Source organism: Zootoca vivipara, chromosome 7, assembly GCF_963506605.1.
Source record: "Zootoca vivipara chromosome 7, rZooViv1.1, whole genome shotgun sequence".
NCBI lineage: Eukaryota > Metazoa > Chordata > Lepidosauria > Squamata > Lacertidae > Zootoca > Zootoca vivipara.
The window spans coordinates 44,396,494-44,415,865 of NC_083282.1; the positions used below are offsets into that span (position 1 = coordinate 44,396,494).

A 19,372-nucleotide genomic window follows, 5' to 3' on the forward strand; every position below is an offset into this window, starting at 1 on the left:
ACCCAGGCTTGCGGTTTGCTTTCCTTGACTCTGGGCTATAAGATATGAATGAACAAACCTTCGTTATCATTCATGGTTTGTTCAGATGGGGAAGAACAAACCATGAGCTCAGGTCCTGATTTTCAGGACAGATTTCACATAACCTGTTTCCTCCTTAAATGAGGGTGGGGGAAGATTACTATTGAGGCATTTTACCCAATGTGATTTGAATTTACCAGTAGTTTTGCATTGTCTCCAAAAAATAGTGGAGACAGGAGTCTGCTGCAAGGCCAAATGTGTTCAGAAACCACTGAGCATGATGGATAGATATAGTTATTTATTTAATATACCACCTTTTCTATCCAAAGAGCTCAAGGTGGTGTAAATGGTTCTCCTCCTCCCCATTTCATCCTCACAACAACCCTGTGAGGTAGGATAGGCTAAGAGATGGTGACTGGCCCAAGGTCACCCAGTGAGCTTCATGGCTGAGTGGGGATTTGAACCCTAGTCTCGCAGGTCATAGTCCAACACTCTAACCATTACGCCACACTGGTTCTAAGATTAGAGATTAAAATATGTCATACTGGCATGTAAACCAGATGTTACAGCAACAAAATTATGTTGATCATCTTGAATATAATGTTTAGGAACCATACTATTGCTTGAAAGAATATATTTTAAATTCTTACAGGGTACACAAAGAACATGATTTCCTGTCCTTTCATCATCATAGAAGAGAAGCCAGCATATAATGCTATGACTCATTCTATCGTTAAGTAGCCTTTAAGGGAAAATGAGGTAATGCAGATAGAAATTACACTTCATGTCCTTGATTAACTATAGCAAATTAGAGCCACATTTTCCCTTTTTTGGTTTTATATTTATAATATGTCGCCTTTTCCAGTGCTGCATAAATGTAAATAATAATTTAGTAAACTATAATGTTGACAAACACTCCATGTATAAAGCATAAAGACAAAGTAAGCATAATTTATAAGATTTCAGCTAATGATTACATCTATCACGGGGAAGGCAATTTTTTAAATAAAAAGTACACATACTAAACTTCCACCAGCTCTTCAGTTTATTCTCTGAGGGCAAGGTTGTGGGTTCGAGCCCCATGTTGGGCAAAAAGGCTCCTGCATTGGAGGGGGTTGGACAACATGACCCTCATGATCCCTTCCAACTCTACAATCCTATGATTCTTATTACTACCCTGGATTAGAAGCATAATTTATACAATAATTATCACTATCAGCTGTCTTTAGAAAAGGTTATAGGAGCAAAAATAGCTCACATTTTTTAAAAAAATACCAATAGATTAAATTTACAAAGATTTATGTTTAACATGTTTTAGTACTGATTTATCAATCAAATATAGTACTCTACCTACAGATTGGACAACAGTCATATGAACAGTGGAAGTGTTAAAGATGGACAACAGAGCCTCTTCTCCAAAACTTAGAACAGCTAAACATACTAGTAGCTATCCAGGCTAGCAATAAAACTGGCATTAGAAATAAAACTTGTCAAAGCAAATGACTACTTGATTGTAGAAAGAGTGTGATGAAGCATATTGCATGACTGGCTTTAGCCTGAGAAACTATGAAGAAGTGTCACATCTGTAAGGAGTGTCTGATCCCAAGGAGTGAGTGGTTCAGTGGCTTGGGGGACAGAAATTAAGATGCCGGGAGGAGCTAAGCAGGTTGTTGGAGAAGCGTCCCACCTCTGTGGCACTGGACAGCCTTAGCCTAACACCACCTACTATGGAACCACTTCTCCCTCTTAGTGATGAGCCTTCCCCTTCTGGAGTGGCAACTGAGAATAAGTCTGATGCTGAGCTGGTCTGGACTCCACCTCCACCTCCATGGACACAGACACCAGCGCAGATGCAAGCAAACCTCACAGAGCCAACTCATTCAAGGGAATGTCCATTCTTGGGACTCCAGCTGTCTGATGCACTAATTGCTGTGGCTGCCCTGTTCTTCATTAGGAAGGTGCCGAGGGCATGTTACTTGTTGGATCAACATATTGGCTTGTGTTTATTACCTTATGTACTGAGCTCATTTGAGCATTAAAGCCTTTAAAATAACCACAGCTGCCAGTTAGAGCTTTTCCATCTGGCAGTGAGGGCCAAGACCATCATCATTGCACACAGGTTAACACAGGACATGCAGCACTAATCATCAGATTAGAAGAGTGGGAAAACAAGACATTTTCTTTACCCAGTACTGGGACATAAGGGAACTTTCAAGTGAAGGATACTGCGTCCTAAAAATCATTAGTTTGTACCAGCAAAAACTTGCAAAATGGCAACTGAGAGGTTTCAAGATTCTAAAGTGGCTGTGCTGGGAAGCCATGCTGTGCTTGCTTTACACAAGGAGTTCCTTTAGCTGTTTTGGTGCTGCTGCAGTGGAGTGGTTATTCTTGCAAGTGTGAAGCAGAAAACTAGGCAGGTGAACCATATTGCTCATGCCAGAAGTAGAGTGTGAAGCTCACCTGAGGCTGCGAGATCGGGGGCGCATTGCTGGAGAATGCCGCCCTTCCTCATCAGTGATGCTCTCTGTGCTGAAGTGCTTTGTCAAGAAATGGAGTTCATCTGGTGTTGGCTGATAAGGCAGTTGGTGCAGCTTCTCCTGAGATGAACATGATGACTAAGAACAAAGTATATCAGAAGAAGATGGACTTTATGTTAATTAGAATAAGAGGTTTAAGGATAGTGACTAGCTGCATGAATATATGTTTAAAGAGTATGGGTTGAAATTGGTAGAATGAAACTGCAATGAATAAATATAAGAAGAGATGAAAATCAGGAGGGAGGGATACGAGGAAGTCACCAAAACAAAGTGAAGTAAATAAGGGGTTGAGAATATATATATGTTTTTTGTTGGGTTTTTTTTTTGCTGTTTTGTTGTTTTGTATGTGTGTGTGTTGATGTTTTGTAATGTTGGTATTTGGTTGTGTGTATTTTAAAATTAATAAAAATTATTTTTAAAAAAGAACAAAGTATATACAAGGGAACACTTAATGTGAGGCACAAGACTTAACATAGATGAATACACTTCACAAGTTATTTTGTTTCAAGAGGAAGAAGAAAATGCTTATGAATCTTCAAGCTGTCATTAGTGAATTCCTTTAGTGAAGAACTATTCCTGCAAGAATTAACCATTTTTCTTCATGTGCTTCATCAAACCACTTGCTGCCAACCCCTGCACTGAACAACTGAATGTAACAAGATTTATGTTTGTTCACCACTCTGAAATCATAATGGGATGAAGGGAGGCATAAAACTATAAATATTAAATTAACAGAAGTTTTCTATAAAAAGCTGAGGCTATCCATAAGAAGTGGGGAATTACTAATTTGCAGTGCTCTCCTTTTGTGTGAGCATGCGATTTTTTAATGAGTAATATTTTCAAAATGTGCTCTTAGTAGGTAATTACTGTTTCGCTTAAGACAAATTACATAAAAACAAGGTTTGGTGATACAGGGTGGAAATGTGGGGTAGAGGGTGTGGCTGCATCTATGCTGTAACTGTCACGGGATTAATAGCTTTTAAGTAAAGGTGCAAGATGGCAGTACTTGCAATTAAAACATCTGTTAACTACTTTCAGCCTGAGGTACTAAGTGCCTCAGAAAACCCTGCATTATTGGAGGACTTAAAGACTTCAGAACAACGCTCTCAACTAATAGTATCTCTTTACCAAACTCTTAAAGGACAAGTCTTCTTTTGTGTGAGCACCAAATCTGGAGGGACTCAGGACAGAGTACAGTGGCAAATTTAAGCATCCACTTTACATTTGGCAAGGGATACAGCAAATTAATAATAATAATAATAATAATAATAATAATAATAATAATGGCATCTCACTGGACTCCAGCGTCTTTTTTAGGAAAAACTTAACAAGCACTAATAAGTGCTGGCACTGTAATGCCTTGCATGCAACACTGTGTCACATGGTTAGGTTCAGTCCTAAGTCATGTTCTTTCAGAGGTCATCAGCTGCATAAATATGGTTTAGTACACCTCCTTGAGGTTTGTAGATGTTTAATATTCCACTGAATTATGTACCAGTCCTCTGAAACCTGATAAGAGGGAAATTTATTTGAAAAACTCTTGAAGTCCCACTACAGAAGAGTTACAAAAACAGGGATTGTCAAATCGACAAGTTATAATGCATGTAGTAAAATAACAGGCAGAAATCACCATTAACTATTGGAAACAAGAAGAATTAGAAGTACTTTACTAATTAACTAATCATTGTGAAAATTTACTTACTGAAACTGTTGAACTGGGAGTGTTTGTTCCATATCCAGATGAAGGGAGGGAGGCCAGGGACCAACGACGCCCATCTGTCCTAGAAAGAGATGCAAGCAACATTACTAAAACTTTGCACTAGTGTTTATAAGCAACAGATCTCTTCTGCTTTAATAACCCATATGCCGTAGGTCAGGCATGTCCAACAGGTAGATCGTGATCTACCAGTAGATCACTGGACATCTGTGGTAGATCACTGGTAGATCATTGGCTCCCCCCAAAGAAGCTGAACAACTGTGGCTCCCCTAAAAAAAGCTCAACATTTTACCTCCTCCCTGAAAAAACTCAACAACGACCTGAACCCCCCAAAAGGGGGTAGATCACTGCCAGTTTTTAACTCTGTGAGTAGATCGCAGTCTCTTGGGAGTTGGCCACCCCTGCCGTAGGTGATTAACAATGTGTTTGTTTATCCCACACAACCTCTTCATTTCTCCGTGAAATTGTTTCAAGCTGGCATGAAGCTATGACAGAAATGATTATGTAGCGGAGAATTCAGCTCACAAATGGCCAGTTGTTGACCTATGGTATAAATGTCACTACCCACACCCAAACAATCCCATGAAAAATTGTTTAGAGTTCCTCTCATTACCTGAACGCATTTTTGACATACTCAGTGCCATGTTATCATGGCATCCATGATAACATTCTGGATGCCATAAAAATGGTTTAGGATTCTCAAAATTCACAACATTTCATTGACTTACAAAATCTGTGGTGAAAAAAATATGGCCAGTTCATCTACTGTTCTGACTCAAATTATTATTTTTGTAGACTCAGTATTTATTGAAAATAAAATCCCCATTCCCCATTGGCAGATGTTGTATAAACAAACTGCTTTATAATCCGATTTAAATAAAGGTATGTTTTCACAATCTATATATAACTAAGGTGATTTTTTTTAAAAAGACAAATGGCTTTCTAAGGCAACATTACATAGTTATTTCACAGGATATCCAGGACATTTATCATACTTTTCAGATAATCCACAAATTTAACAGATGTAATATGGAGGGTTTTTCTTTCTCTATTTTGCAATTTGTGCCCTTGAATATCTGACTTGGGCAATCTAACCCCACTCAGGTCTTCATGCCATACTGATCCTTGCCCATTGACATTGTAGACAATAGTGACTGTGGTATTCGCATGAGCTGAACATTATGCAGGACTCTACAATCTGCAATGTGAGCACGGGGCTCTTCCCACTGGTACTGGGAAACAGTAGTTTTGTTGGTATGTATTCTGCTCTTCTATTTAGCACTACAGTGCCATGCAAAACCATGAGAGTCCTATACAGATACCCTGTTTCTCCGAAAATAAGACGTAGCCATAAAATAAGCCGTAGCAGGATTTTTAAGCATTCAATGAATATAAGCCATACCCCGAAAATAAGACATAGTGATAGGCGCAGCGGCAATGTCAGCCACGGCAGGAGGAGGAGTAAAAAATAAGACATCCCCTGAAAATAAGCCATAGTGGGGGGTTTTTGAGGAAAAATAAATATAAGACGGTGTCTTATTTTCAGAGAAACAAGGTATACAATGTTGAATAAAGCTCTTTACACTTACCCTCAACACCATTTTAACAGGCAAGCCATAGGTTTGGTTTCGTGCCTTAGCTCCAACCTGATTATTGCTTTTTAATTTAATAATATAGTAAAAAAAATTAAATATATATACCCCACCCATCTGGCTGGGTTTAAAAATGAATAAACATGGAAAGCTAAAACAGATATCTACATGCATATGCATTCAGTTCTTGAGGAAAAGAGTAAGAGTCAAATGTCACAAAATATGAACACAAATAGTTACATTTAAATGAGTGAGTGAAACACAGTTTTGTGATATTTAATGTGAAAGCTGTGACTGCTATCTTAGCTAGAAATAACAGGTCACTTTTTTCCCCTCTATAACACGCTGAGAGGGTTAGACCAGGGGTCCCCAGACTACGGCCTGCGGGCCAGATGCGGCCCAATTGGCCTCCCAATCCGGCCCATGATGACCCCCGCCGCCCGCTGCCGCCACCCGCTCTTACGGCACGCAGCGCGGCGGCGCTCTTCCAGGTCGGAAAAAAGCGCCCAAAATCGTTTGTGCGCATGCATATGGGCCTCTCCCGACCCAGAAGAGGTCATTTCCGGTGCACTTCCGGGTCGGGGAAGGCCCATACGCATGCGCACAAACGATTTCCGGCGCCTTTTCCGACCTGGAAGCACGCCACTGCGTCAGTAAGTGTGTGTGCGCATGCGCACGGGCGCACACTCCCCCGCCCTCCAGCCCGCCGCGTGTCTGGTGTGGCGGGCACCAGCCCAAAGCCGGGTAAGTTTGGGGACCCCTGGGTTAGACCAACAGTGCCCTGAACAGATCTTTTGCAAAGCTTTTGAATTACCTTTAGTCTGCTTGATGTTTCAAAATAAAATCAGGTTTAATTTGAGAAAGGTGCAAGCATCTCATTCCACCTACCAGATTCAGGAAAACAACTGACATTTCTACCCCCGATATCTCTCTTACAATTAAAGAATGAAACAGCACAAGCATTTAATAAACAATGTCTTCATGCTTCATGCACAGGATCACAATGTTTTAAGCTGCAGTTACTGAATCCATGCTATAATTACAACCCCATTAAGGCAATTGTTTAAACAGAATGACACTCAAATGTAACTGGTATCTACATGTCTATATGTCTATATATCTATATGTATAGATAGATATGTCTAGGATGACACTGTAAGATGCTGTTTAAAACAATAGCAGCATTTTATTTTGGAGGAAGGCTTCTTCATGTGTCAAATGCACTGCACACTGATTTACCAGAACAACCAATCAGGGCTTTAAAATGATTTAGAAAAAGTTGAGACAGCAACTGCATGCCCATTCTCTCTGAATGGTGAACTGAAAAATAATTCAGCTTCTATGAAACAGTTGGTTACTCTTAGAATATATAGTTTTCAAAGAAATCCTGAGGCCCTGTCTAAAACAAGTAGAAATACAGAGAGCTATCATAAGTTATAGCAACCTCAGGACAGTTTCTCCTTTGGCTGTCATATTGAAGGTGCTTATAACTGCTTCTGTTTTACAACTGCTTCATACAGCAGGCTGTTCCCATATGGGCCAGCTTACCACACAGACTGGTCTCCACGTTACCCCCCACCTCTGAAAAAAGCATTCCTGGAAGTAATGTGAAGACACCTATGCAGTACAGCCAATACAGTGGTACCTCAGGTTAAGAACTTAATTCATTCCGGAGGCCCGTTCTTAACCTGAAACTGTTCTTAACCTGAGGTACCACTTTACCTAATGGGGCCTCCCGCTGCTGCTGCTGCTGCCGCAAGATTTCTGTTCTCATTCTGAAGCAAAGTTCTTAACCCAAGGTACTACTTCCAGGTTAGCGGAGTCTGTAACCTGAAGTGCCTGTAACCCGAAGTACCACTGTATATTTAACAAAAGGAAATGTATGATTTAGCTCCTTGAGAAGGGAGCAGCTGCCACTCAGAAGTTTCAAGAAGCCTTCATATGGCAAATGCATCATTAAAAGTGCCTATTAACAGCTATTAAAGATTTATAACCTTTTTTCTGTCCCCAAAGTCCTCTCTAGCTTAGCACTGCTACGAGGCACAATGCTTCAGTTTAGGCACTACAAGGAAACACCCTTGTGTCTTGCATAGGACGCTACACAAATGCAATACACATTGTATTCTGGACTGATATTTAGATTATATCCTACTGAAATTCTCAGAGAACAAAAAGAGCTAGAAATAACTTTGCCATGCAGAAAGATGGATTTTGAAGTTCAAGTGAAACTGAGGGATTGTCAGATTAGTTATTTCATCATGTTCAGTTCTTTGAGAACAGAACAACATGTTGAATGTAAATAATTGGGCACTGGATAGTAAACAAAGATGTATGGACATGTTTTCTGCAGCTCCAGTCCAGAATGCTTATCTGGAAAATAAGAACATTATTGGATGCAGCATAAAAAGCTGCACACCACTAAAACAAATTGCTAAAGACAAGGGATTCTTTAAATCCTGGTCACTACCTATCTTTTAAAAATAAGTTTAAAGCTATTTTATACTATCATGCAGCAGAAATAGACCAACTTCACTAAGATTGCAGTTCTCAACAGAACTTACTTCTGAGAAGATATGTCTAGGATGACGCTTCAAGATAATGTTTGAAAAACACTTGCTGCTCATTTTAATTGACAAAGTTAGCACCAGAATGCCGAAATGGGGTTATAGCAACATATAAGCTCACTGGGACAGTAGCATGCAGAAGCATTCCATTTACATTCCACATAATATATATCTGATGTACCATTACCTGTCTGCCCTGTGTCCATGGCTATATAAAAAAATAGTACCAGTAATAAAAACGGGGGAAATTGTAAACATAATCTGCTTCTGAAAAAGTAATAAATTGTTGTTTTCATGCTTGCAAATCATCCTGGGAATTTTTATAGATGGAGTGCCATATTTGTTTATATTTGTAGATAAAAATGAAACTGCATATGTGAATGTGGCAAAATTCTGTAGTTTGAAAAACATAATCCTTTCATTTACATTGCCATAATTCTAATATCACTGAAGCACTCTATTTTGAGAATGGTTCATCATTGTTTATCGGGTTTTAAAAGCGCTCGGTTTATTTATAGTAACAAAATAAACATTCACAAAATAAAACACTTGAGAATTATTACAAAACACAGCAAGCAAGCCAGAGTGGCAGTATCAAACATGACCTTATATGAAAGGAATTCTAGCAATAGACCAAACATATTTGCTTAGTGAAGCAGCACACTGGTTGTCAAAGCATTTTTTCTTTGGCAATCACTCATAGTCTAAGATTGTCTTCCATGAACACAGTCTTAACAGTGAGTCCATAAGTGACTGTGGAGGCCAATTCTGGATCCACACATCCGTCCACAGTGGGGACATAGGTTTCCGGGTAGGAATTGACCATGGTGAGGGTTTCCCAAATGTGCCTTCCTCTTAGCATGTTTCTCCCTTTCATCCTGAGTTCAAGCGTCTTCAAAGTCCATAACACCTTTGGTAAAGGCTGTTCTCCAATTGGAGCACTCGCAGGCCAGTGCTTCCCAGTTGTTGGTGTTTATATTACCTTTTTGTATATTTGCCTTCAGAGAGTCTTTAAACCTCTTTTGTTGACCACCAGCATTACACTTTCCATTTTTAAGTTCAGAATAGAGTAGTTGCTTCAGAAGACAATAATCAGGCATCTGAACAACATGACCAGTCCAATGAAGTTGATGCTGAAGAATCATTGCTTTGACAATGGTGATATTTGCTTCTTCCAGTCGCCTGTCTTCCCAAGTGATATGTAAAAAAATTTCAGAGATACCATTGATGGAATCTTTCAAGGAGTTGGAGATGGCGTTTATAAGTGGTCCATGTTACACAAGCATACAGTAAGGTTGGTAGTACAATAACTTTGTAAACACGCATTTTGGTTTCCCTGCGAATGTCATGGTCCTCAAACACTCTGTGCTTCAATTGGGAGAAAGCTGCACTCACAGAGCTCAGGCAGTGCTGGATTTTGGCATCTATGTCGGCCCTTGTGGAGAGATAACTGCCCAGGTAGGAGAAGTGATCGACACTTTCCAACATTACACCATTCAGTTGGATTCGTGGCACTGCAGAGGGGTTATTTTGTGCTTGTTGGTGCAGCACTTTAGTTTTTTGGATGTAGAGTGATAGGCCAAGCTTTTCGTAAGCTTCTGCGAAGATATTTAGGATACTGAAGTTCTATGATGGAAGTTACAGTAACCTTACTCTTTCCTTTCAGCCTACTCAGATTAAAGAGCTTTCCATCTGTTCAATATATGACTTCTACCCCGGTGGGGAGTTTCCCTTTGACAATGTGTAGGATTATGGCAATGAAAATAAACACCTGACCCCACTGTGAATGGTTCACTTTGAGAGCCATTGTTATCTGTAATAGTTGCTGTCATATCATCATGGAGGAGCTGAAGGATGTTCACAAATTTATCAGGGCAGCCAATTTTCAGATGGACACTCCACAGGGCATTATGATTTACAGTGTCAAAGACCTTACAGTAAAACAGCTTATTCTACAGCAGCATTGAACTTTTTAGACAAAATATTCAGGAGATGAAAAATGCCACCTAAAAAGGATAAAAGCACAGTCTCCAGGCTTGCAAAGTTTTCCCTGCCTCCCAATTTCACTGAAGTAGCTTTGCCTCACACTCTTTTGGATCATGGAAGTTGGGGGACAGGTCTCATGTGCCATGATCCAGTGTAGGTTGCCTCATGTAGCATAACTAATTTGTGTATGACACAGGACTGGCCCTTATGGGAGCTGGCCCTCCTCCCACTATTCGTCTCCTGTGAGCACAGCAAGAGAGAAGGTGAATAACTAGTCACAGATCCTGTGAGATAATGCACTACTGTATTAGCAACAGCTGAAACAGTAAGACCACTTGCAACTGAGGCAGACCCAGGCTTTAAGAACAGTTGTAAAGACACTGCAACATGGCTTAAGTGCCCAGAACTGTGTGTGTTGGCTGGAGGCTGGAGAAAGTTGGAAAAGCAATTGATGAAGCAAGGCACAAGCTCACCATTTGCATAATGTATTGCAGTATGAGCAAAGGGTAGCCTTAGGTGTTATTCAGTTATCCTTGAAAAAATACATTGCTGCACTGACTAATGGATGGGAGTTGGCATTGTTTGCTTCCCCCTTTTTCCTTGTACCCAGGGCTTTTTTTGGGGGGGGGGGAGCTGCTTCAAACATCCAAGCATATTATGGATAGCCTGGTGTTATTTTGGGCAGCCAGATATTTAAAAAGTCATTTCCGAAATAGATGATCAACAGATAAACACTTTCTTTCTAAATACCCAGCTCACTCAGTCTTCCCTCTAATGAGAAGGAAGGCCTTGGTATCAGGAAGCTCAAAGACAGAATAGAAAGATAAAGGCAAGCAAAAGAAACCAGGCATTCCAGTGCAATGACTCATTGGGAAAAGAAGACAAATAACCCACACCCCAAAAGTTAAAACCAAACAACTATAAAAAAAGATAAACAGGCAAGCAAATAGTGCCATCCAATAATGCAAAAGCTATGATGGGAGTACCTGAGCCACATACAGAAGCTGCACCTTACCCACAAAAATGGGCTGTCAGAGGTAGGTTTTGATTCTCTGACTGTTTTGCCAATCAGCGTTTGTCTGACCGGGCAGGTCTGACTGGGCAGGGTTCCATGCTGGTAGCTTTTAAAGTACTTTATTTCAAACAAGCATTCCCCATATGGTCTGTGATCAGAATTGGCAAAGGCCATTTTCATCTGCCCCAAACAGCATGAGTGGAAATGTGATCATAACTTTCACTTCCCCTTCTCTCCCACACTGCAGAACACAAGGCATAACAACTCCACAATTCTTTGCATCTCCTGCCACATATGTTCAAATATAGCCACAGGAATCCACTTTCTCAAATATGAGCACAATAATAAACATTTGCCTAGGCCAGGCAGTCTTCATGTGTGTACTTTTTTCTTTAATTCCCCCCCCTTTTGCTTGCTTTTTTGCAATGTCTCACATTGTGAATGAGAAGCCAACAAAAATATTTTTAAAAAAATATTCTTGAGAATTGAGTTAAGTCATTCAGTCAAGAACACAACACCAAATTACTTTAAGCAACAAGCAAAAAAGAATCGCCCCCAAGGCTTTTACATGTAAATCAGAACTAAAGTGTGCATGCATACATACCTACGGGCAGGAACGAAGGAAAAGTGAGAGGGTGCATTTGGGGAGAAATTTCTGGGACTGTCCAACGGACTTCCACCTGTTCAGAAAATTACAAAATGTTGACATTTGCTGTGCTTCAAAACTACGTATTTCTGTTATTGTAATTTGATGAGTGCCTCTATGCTGTACAAGTCACTGAGAGTTCTATGTTCAGATGACGGTAACAAATTTTTACTATCTATTTTTAATCTACATCATTTCAAAGGTGCTGATCTTTCATTGTTTCTATAGGAGCAAATGTACAATGTTATCTGAATATGGGAACTGATGAATTATCATTCAAATAACCAGGGTAGCTGATTAGAGTAACATATGATTACCTACTTTTGGAGTGATCTAATACATTCAAGATGTGGCAGCATTCAGTAGAAGATTGACATTTTAAGCAATAGATGTAGCCTGACCCAACAAATGAGATTAGTAAAATGTTTATAAACTGGTGGTGTTAACAAATGCCGCACAGCACATAATCTGCTAGATAGCACACTCTGACTCAATCACAGTTTGGTAGGGGTTTCTGTGGCATATGCCCACCCACACCCACCCCGATTCTGGAATTTTAATTAGATCCCAGGTGAGATATTTCCCAGCTCAAGATGAAAAACAATTAGCAGCCCTATTCTACTTGTCTAAGTGAAAACACTGAAAACAGAAGGGAGAAGGGAAATGTAGTTCAGTAGTATTCTTTCTTGTAATATTCTATGGGTTGGACCCATACTTGCTCATTCCATTTATGGAAGGAACCAGGATCCCGTAGAGCAGGCATGTCAAACCTGCGGCCCTCCAGATGTTTTGGCCTACAACTCCCATGAACCCTAGCTAGCAGGACCATTGGTTGGGGAAGATGGGAATTGTAGTCCAAAACATCTGGAGGGCCGCAGGTGTGACATGCCTGCCGTAGAGGCTTCCCCACTGGAGGAAGGGATTAATTTTTGCAGATACTCTATGCAGTCCCCACAGTCACCTCCCCAACTCTCCAGAGCAGCTTTCCAGGGACACAGGGAGCTACAGGAGGAGGAAGGAGGAATTGGCAAAAATAACCTCCCCACCCTCTTTCTCAAGCTTGAACAGAACTGTGCTCATTACAAGTTTGAATCCAACCATGTGTTTTTAAGGACTCATAAATCGGGGGGGTGGGGGTGGGGATTGGGTGCAGGCAGGACCATGAGTGGCAGCAGTCAGGGGGTTAGGCAATGAAGATGGAGGGACGTTACACAGGTGTAGAAATGAGTGAAAGTACACTATCTGCACTTCCCTACAGCAATGTACCTCTACAGTTGCAGCAAGCAATATGCCAGCATAAGCTTGCAGTCTATGAAACATGAGGGAAACAGTTCAAATAGTAGTGCTTGCATAAAATTAGGAATATACTGATAGAAATGCACACAAATTTGCTGAGGTAAAATAAACTAATCTTCATTGTAGGGGTTTTTGTCATGTGACATACATGAGTCTTTGTGTTAACTAAAAATCCAAATAGCAGCATATGTTGTGAGTGTGCATTTTATTTGTATAAATGATTTTTGCAACTGGCTGGATTTTGACAGTGTTGCTCCCACTGTATGCTAGCCTTAAGATCTGCAGGAGAGGCTCTGCTTGTAATTCCGTCAACAGCTTGGTCTTTTCTGTTATGGCCCCCTGATGTATCCCACTGGATACAGTTGCCCCCCCCCCATTTTAAATAGTCTTTCAACATCAAGATGTAATTTTTCCTTCATGTGACTGATTTATAGAATCCATTCCTATTTCATGACTACTTTGTTATTATGTATAGATTTCTAGGTTTCTATGGTTTATTTATGTAATGTATTTAACTGAAATGTTGTGAACCACCCTGGAATGTTCAAGTTGAACAGTAGGCTATAAAAAAATAAAGAATAAAGCAGGATACATCTCTCAACGGTGGATGTTTAAATTGTGATTAGGTGAAAGCCTCTGATTGACTATGACAATTTTAATGCTGTATAGTGAGCAATTGTGTACTGGACTCCAAGACTCAAATCTCTTCAAATTCTATGGCAACGTGTGACAAATGCATGTGCCAATCATCCTAAGAGCTTTAAGCAACTCTCCATGAACCATTTGATTAGGACCATCAATCTCTAAAATCCTATTACTCTCAATCCAGTTATCACATTCTCTAGAAAATTCATGTTGTGGATTTCAAATTAACAGACAGAACATTTAATCAAGCTGGATACATTATGGAAAAGTTAAAAAAATAATTATCTGAACATGTAAAATTAAGGTCAAGCTAATCCACTACTACTCATTAGGACAACAGTAGAATCTGTGGGTTAAACCACTGAGCCTAGGGCTTGCTGATCAGAAGGTCGGTGGTTTGAATCCCCGTGAAAGGGTGAGCTCCCGTTGCTCGGTCCCAGCTCCTGCCAACCTAGCAGTTTGAAAGCACGTCAAAGTGCAAGTAGATAAATAGGTACCGCTCCAAGCGGGAAGGTAAACGGCATTTCCGTGCGCTGCTCTGGTTTCCCAGAAGCGGCTTAGTCATGCTGGCCACATGACCCGGAAGCTGTACGCCGGCTCCCTCGGCCAATAATGCGAGATGAGCGCCACAACCCCAGAGTCGTCTGCAACTGGACCTAATGGTCAGGGGTCCCTTTACCATTACCTATGTGTGCAAGCACATAATGCAGTAGTGCCAGATATTTATAAGCAATAATTATTATCAAGGCAAATGCCAGAGAAACTGCTCACAAGATCCCCATGAAGTCCTCACTGTCTATACTACAAAAAAAGTTGGTGTTGGCAAGCCTGTTCTCATTGATGGTGTCATCTGTTTGTGATTCTGCATGTATTAGAAGAAGCAATCCAAGAATACCCTCCTGTCACTAAGGAGTGAATATGCAATAAATATTTAAATTACATTTCACAACAGTAATGAGACAGTAAGAAATGCACAACTCTTAACAGAAATCTACCCCCCTCCCCCCAGTTTACGTCAGTACCATCTTGCCCCTGGGACAGATGTCTATGAAGAAGAAAAGGGCACCACTGCTGCAACACCATTTTACTGTGCAGTTACCAAAAGTAGAGTGCTCTGTTTGCTTATTAAAGCTGACAGGCAACAAGGTGGTGGTCTTGCTACTCAAATCCTTACACAGATTTAATGATCAGGTGGCAAAGGATCTAAATGTCACTTTTATTTGGGCCTGTAAACTAACTGGCCGCCAGTGCAATTGGGCCAGGAATGGAGTTTTATGTTCAAACTTTCTTGCCTGGGTAACGAGTCTGGCCACTGAATACTGCACCAGCTGACATTTCCAAACCATCTTCATTGCAGTAATCTAACCTTAATATTACCAGAACATAGATGACGGACGTTAGGCTTGTTGGGGGATTGATAATTCGTTTTGCAGAAAAGTGAGTAAGTTTCTGTTAATTAGAAGTGGGGAACGTTCCAGAAACTGACCAGATAAGCCTAACTGCTTACACTGGTGCAAGATAAGGATCAGCAGTTAATTGGTTTCCTTTGCACAGCCAGGAACTTGTAGCCGTAAAAAGGTCTTTAGTTTCTCTTTCTAGCTAGAGAGCCAGAGAAACCGCTAGAGAAAGATTCAGTGAGAGAGGGTGTGTTAGTTTCTCTCAGTGCCTGCAGCTGATGAAACTACTACGACCGGTACAACTGCTGTTGGTATGGATTAATGATGTATTCTGCTGCATGCTGTATGAGATGTCTGGCTGCTGGGATCAGTAGCCTAAATAAACTACAGTGGTACCTCGGTTTAAGTACACAATTGGTTCCGGAAGTCTGTACTTAACCTGAAGCGTACTTAACCTGAAGCGAACTTTCCCATTGAAAGTAATGGAAAGTGGATTAATCCGTTTCAGACGGGTCCGCGGAGTACTCAACCTGAAGCGTACTTAACCCGAAGTATGAGTGTAATTGGTTCTGGAAGTCCGTACTTAACCTGAAGCATACTTAACCTGAAGCGAACTTTCTCACTGAAAGTAATGGAAAGTGGATTAATCCATTCCAGACAGGTCTGCGGAGTACTTAAACTGAAAGTACTCAAACCGAAGCGTACTTAAACCGAGGTATGACTGTATTCTGTATATATTGCAACAGTTACACTTAATGCCAGCCAATAAAGAGCTAATTCCCTGGACTGCTCCTGTCTCATGAGCATTATCTATCAGGGCAACTCCCACATGCAAGAGCCACATGTAAACTAACTCTGCTTGAAGTGTGCAAGGCGTTTGATTTATGCCAAGAGGCGAAGGCCACAAAACCTGACAAGGCTATCCCAGTCCAGCTGAGCACCAGCCACCAGCCCAAGATGATGGATGACACTCCACACCACTGAGGTCACCTAAGCCCCATGTGACAGCTATGGAACCAGAAGTACCCCCAAGTTGTGTACCCACTCCTTCAAGAGCAGGCAGCCTCCTCTTCATTTGGTCTAGTGAATCACCCACTAACAGTGCCTCAGTCTTAGCTGGACTGAGTTTCAGTTTATTGGCTCTCATTCAGTCCATTACAGAGGCAAGAAAATGGTCCAGCACATCCACTGCCACAGCTGTATGGTGTAAAGGAGAAGTAGAGTTGTGCCTCATCAGCATATTGCTGACAATGTACTCCAAAGCTCTGGATGGCCCCACTCAGTGGTTTAATGTAGATGTTAACGGTCTGGGGGATAAAATTGAACCCTGAGGAACCCTGCACTGAAGGCTCTGTGGGATTGAAGAGTACTCCCCAAGCATCACCCTCTGGAAACAGTCATCCAAATAGGACTGGAATCACCATAAAGCAGTGCCACCCATCCCTAACTCAGACAGCTGCTCCAGAAAGATACTATGGTCGATGGCATCAAAACCCGCTGTGAGGTCAAAGAGAATTAACAAGGGCAGATTTCTCCTGTGTCTCTCCTGAGATCATCATGCAGAGTGACAAAAGCAGATTCCGTGCCATAACCAGGCCTAAACCCCAATTGAAATGGATCTAGAAAATCAGTTTCCTTTGAGAGCACCATTATCTAGTCTGCAATCCACCGGCTCAGGAACATGACCCACAAAGCGGAGATTGAGAACTGACTGGTTCCAGTAACAACCTCAAATCGCTTTCTATGGACCTTGGGATTTTGAAAACAAAAACAGCTGTTGCAGCATGTATTGTATCAACTAAAGCAGGCATCCCCAAACTGCGGCCCTCCAGATGTTTTGGCCTACAACTCCCATGATCCCTAGCTAAGAGGTCCAGTGGTCAGGGATGATGAGAATTGTAGTCCAAAACATCTGGAGGGCCGAAGTTTGGGGATGCCTGAACTAAAGCAATAAAACAGTGCCTTTAGAAATGAGGTCAATGCAAAGGTTGATGGCATGTTCAATATGCTTTTGGAGCAAACTCATTTAAATAGACCATTTTCTATTATTAAAGAACAACAGGAGAGAGTTCATTGGACTGATCTGATCTGATAATATGTTTCAGAGGGATTTGGTAGGAAATCGCCCTGGAAATATTTTCAATAAAATATAAATATTTTTTAAATGAGTGATTGTGGGGTGGGGGATAAAATAACAAGGAAAGATGTGGTGTGGTGTGGTGGTTACTGAAATATGCCTGGAAATGCTATTCAGGGGAGTTTGTTGGTTACTATTCCAATGTGCTTTGCTGCATCTTGTAACTGAGCTCACAACAACATGTTTCCCTATCACAGTGAAGTGCTTGTATGGATCCCTGCCCAAGACAAAGGGCTCTAATAAAACACTTTTTAGATTAATCAAAAGAAAAAGAAAGGAGAGAATTGGGAGAATTTCTCTGGAGAATGAATAAAATCTAGAGTATTTTTATTCATTCAATAAAATGAAACAGGAACCCTCTCTCTTAGAGGCACGAGACAAGTTAACAAAGCATAAATGCAACATAAAAAAAGTCTATACACAAAGTAAACTTCAGACTGTTTTTAAAATGCCTTGAAACTAAGAACGGCATTCCTTCAAACAGAGGTGATTAATTGCATTATGACATGATGCCCAAGCTACAAACCAAAAACAGATGCTATTCCTACTGTCAAAATTAGGGACACAAATTATTCATGAGCTCTGATTCACTTCAGTCACAAATACCAAATTCACTTCAAAAACTGATGCCCAGCATTGTGAGAACAATAGCAGCTCTGTCAAAAAAGATTTATGGGGGGGGGGGATGTCATTACCTGCATGGCCATGGAGTGGAGAATGTGGTCGAGGAAGTGTTGGAGATGTGCTGGAGGTTACGATCAAGCTCTTTCTATTACTGGTCCTACAACTGAAATGAAAGACAAAGAGAAGCAAATACTGAAATAAGGGAAATAATTTTGTTAGGGCATTTTTAGGGCATTTACAATGACTCTAGAGCAGGCATCCCCAAATTCCGTCCCTCTAGATGTTTTGGACTTCAATTCCCATCATCCCTGACCACTGGTCCTCTTAGCTAGGGATCATGGGAGTTGTAGGCCAAAACATCTGGAGAGCCGCAGTTTGGGGGTGCCTGCTCCAGAGGAATATTCAATTTTACTCTGGATTTAAAGAAATCGGTGTAATACCTTTCTTGATTTTGATTTACTTTATAGAAATCTTAGACAACAGTAGAAAATAGTATCAATAACCATCTGTGAATTGCATTATCAAAAGAAAAAAAGAACTTTGATAATTAAGGAGGAAACTAATATAAGAAGAATGTAAGGTACATATATTAGCCAAGGTATTTGCTAAAGTTTTACCAAATGAGATTACATGAAGTATTCCTAGTTTATGGAAGGAAGGATGTCATGAATGGCTATACGAAAACTGCTGCTTCTTGTTTCAAGTATTACCAGTATAGGTCAATGATTCCATACCTGAGAAAGGCATAGCAATTAAAATTTTCAAACACAGGTTAAACACACAGCTCATCACCAAGGCTTCTGTGAGGAGTGGATTAATTTGAGGAGCTGATTTGAGTTAAATGACAATGACACTGGGTGAGCTTTTTTGCCCACGTCGGTCTTTAGAAGTCCCTCAAATTGTTATATTTGCTCAGCAATATAATAGGTTTTATAGGTACCATACCTGCAAGAACCCTTTTGGCCAAACCCCACCCTTACCTGCCCCACATTAAACATACATGACATCAGGTGCAAGGCAGGTAGTGCAGCTTAGCCACAATGGCCTCCAGGCTGCTGTTCCACACCCCTGATTTTAAAGAAGAACAAGTAAAAAACTATATGATCAGATGGGAATAAAAATCAAGGAAGATCTATAACATTTGATATTTGCAAGTTTACATTGGAGGGCTTTTATTGGTAAGTCAAGGCACACCATT

At 40.7% G+C, this 19,372-nt stretch overlaps 1 protein-coding gene across 6 annotated transcripts in view; it reads right to left on the bottom strand.

The window, feature by feature from the left end:
* Positions 1-19,372, bottom strand: part of MAST2 (microtubule associated serine/threonine kinase 2) — a 143,644-nt gene that overhangs the window by 36,556 nt on the left and 87,716 nt on the right. For 5 of the 6 annotated variants that reach the window (XM_035133527.2, XM_035133525.2, XM_035133529.2 and 2 more), the window contains 5 exons: positions 18,246-18,337; positions 12,034-12,109; positions 8,616-8,636; positions 4,258-4,336; positions 2,479-2,633 (listed from right to left, as the gene is read on the bottom strand). In XM_035133527.2, coding sequence (XP_034989418.1) covers positions 2,479-2,633; positions 4,258-4,336; positions 8,616-8,636; positions 12,034-12,109; positions 18,246-18,337 — 423 coding nt within the window. The remainder of the gene's footprint in view (positions 1-2,478; positions 2,634-4,257; positions 4,337-8,615; positions 8,637-12,033; positions 12,110-18,245; positions 18,338-19,372) is intronic. The other variant, XM_035133526.2, reaches the window with a different exon arrangement.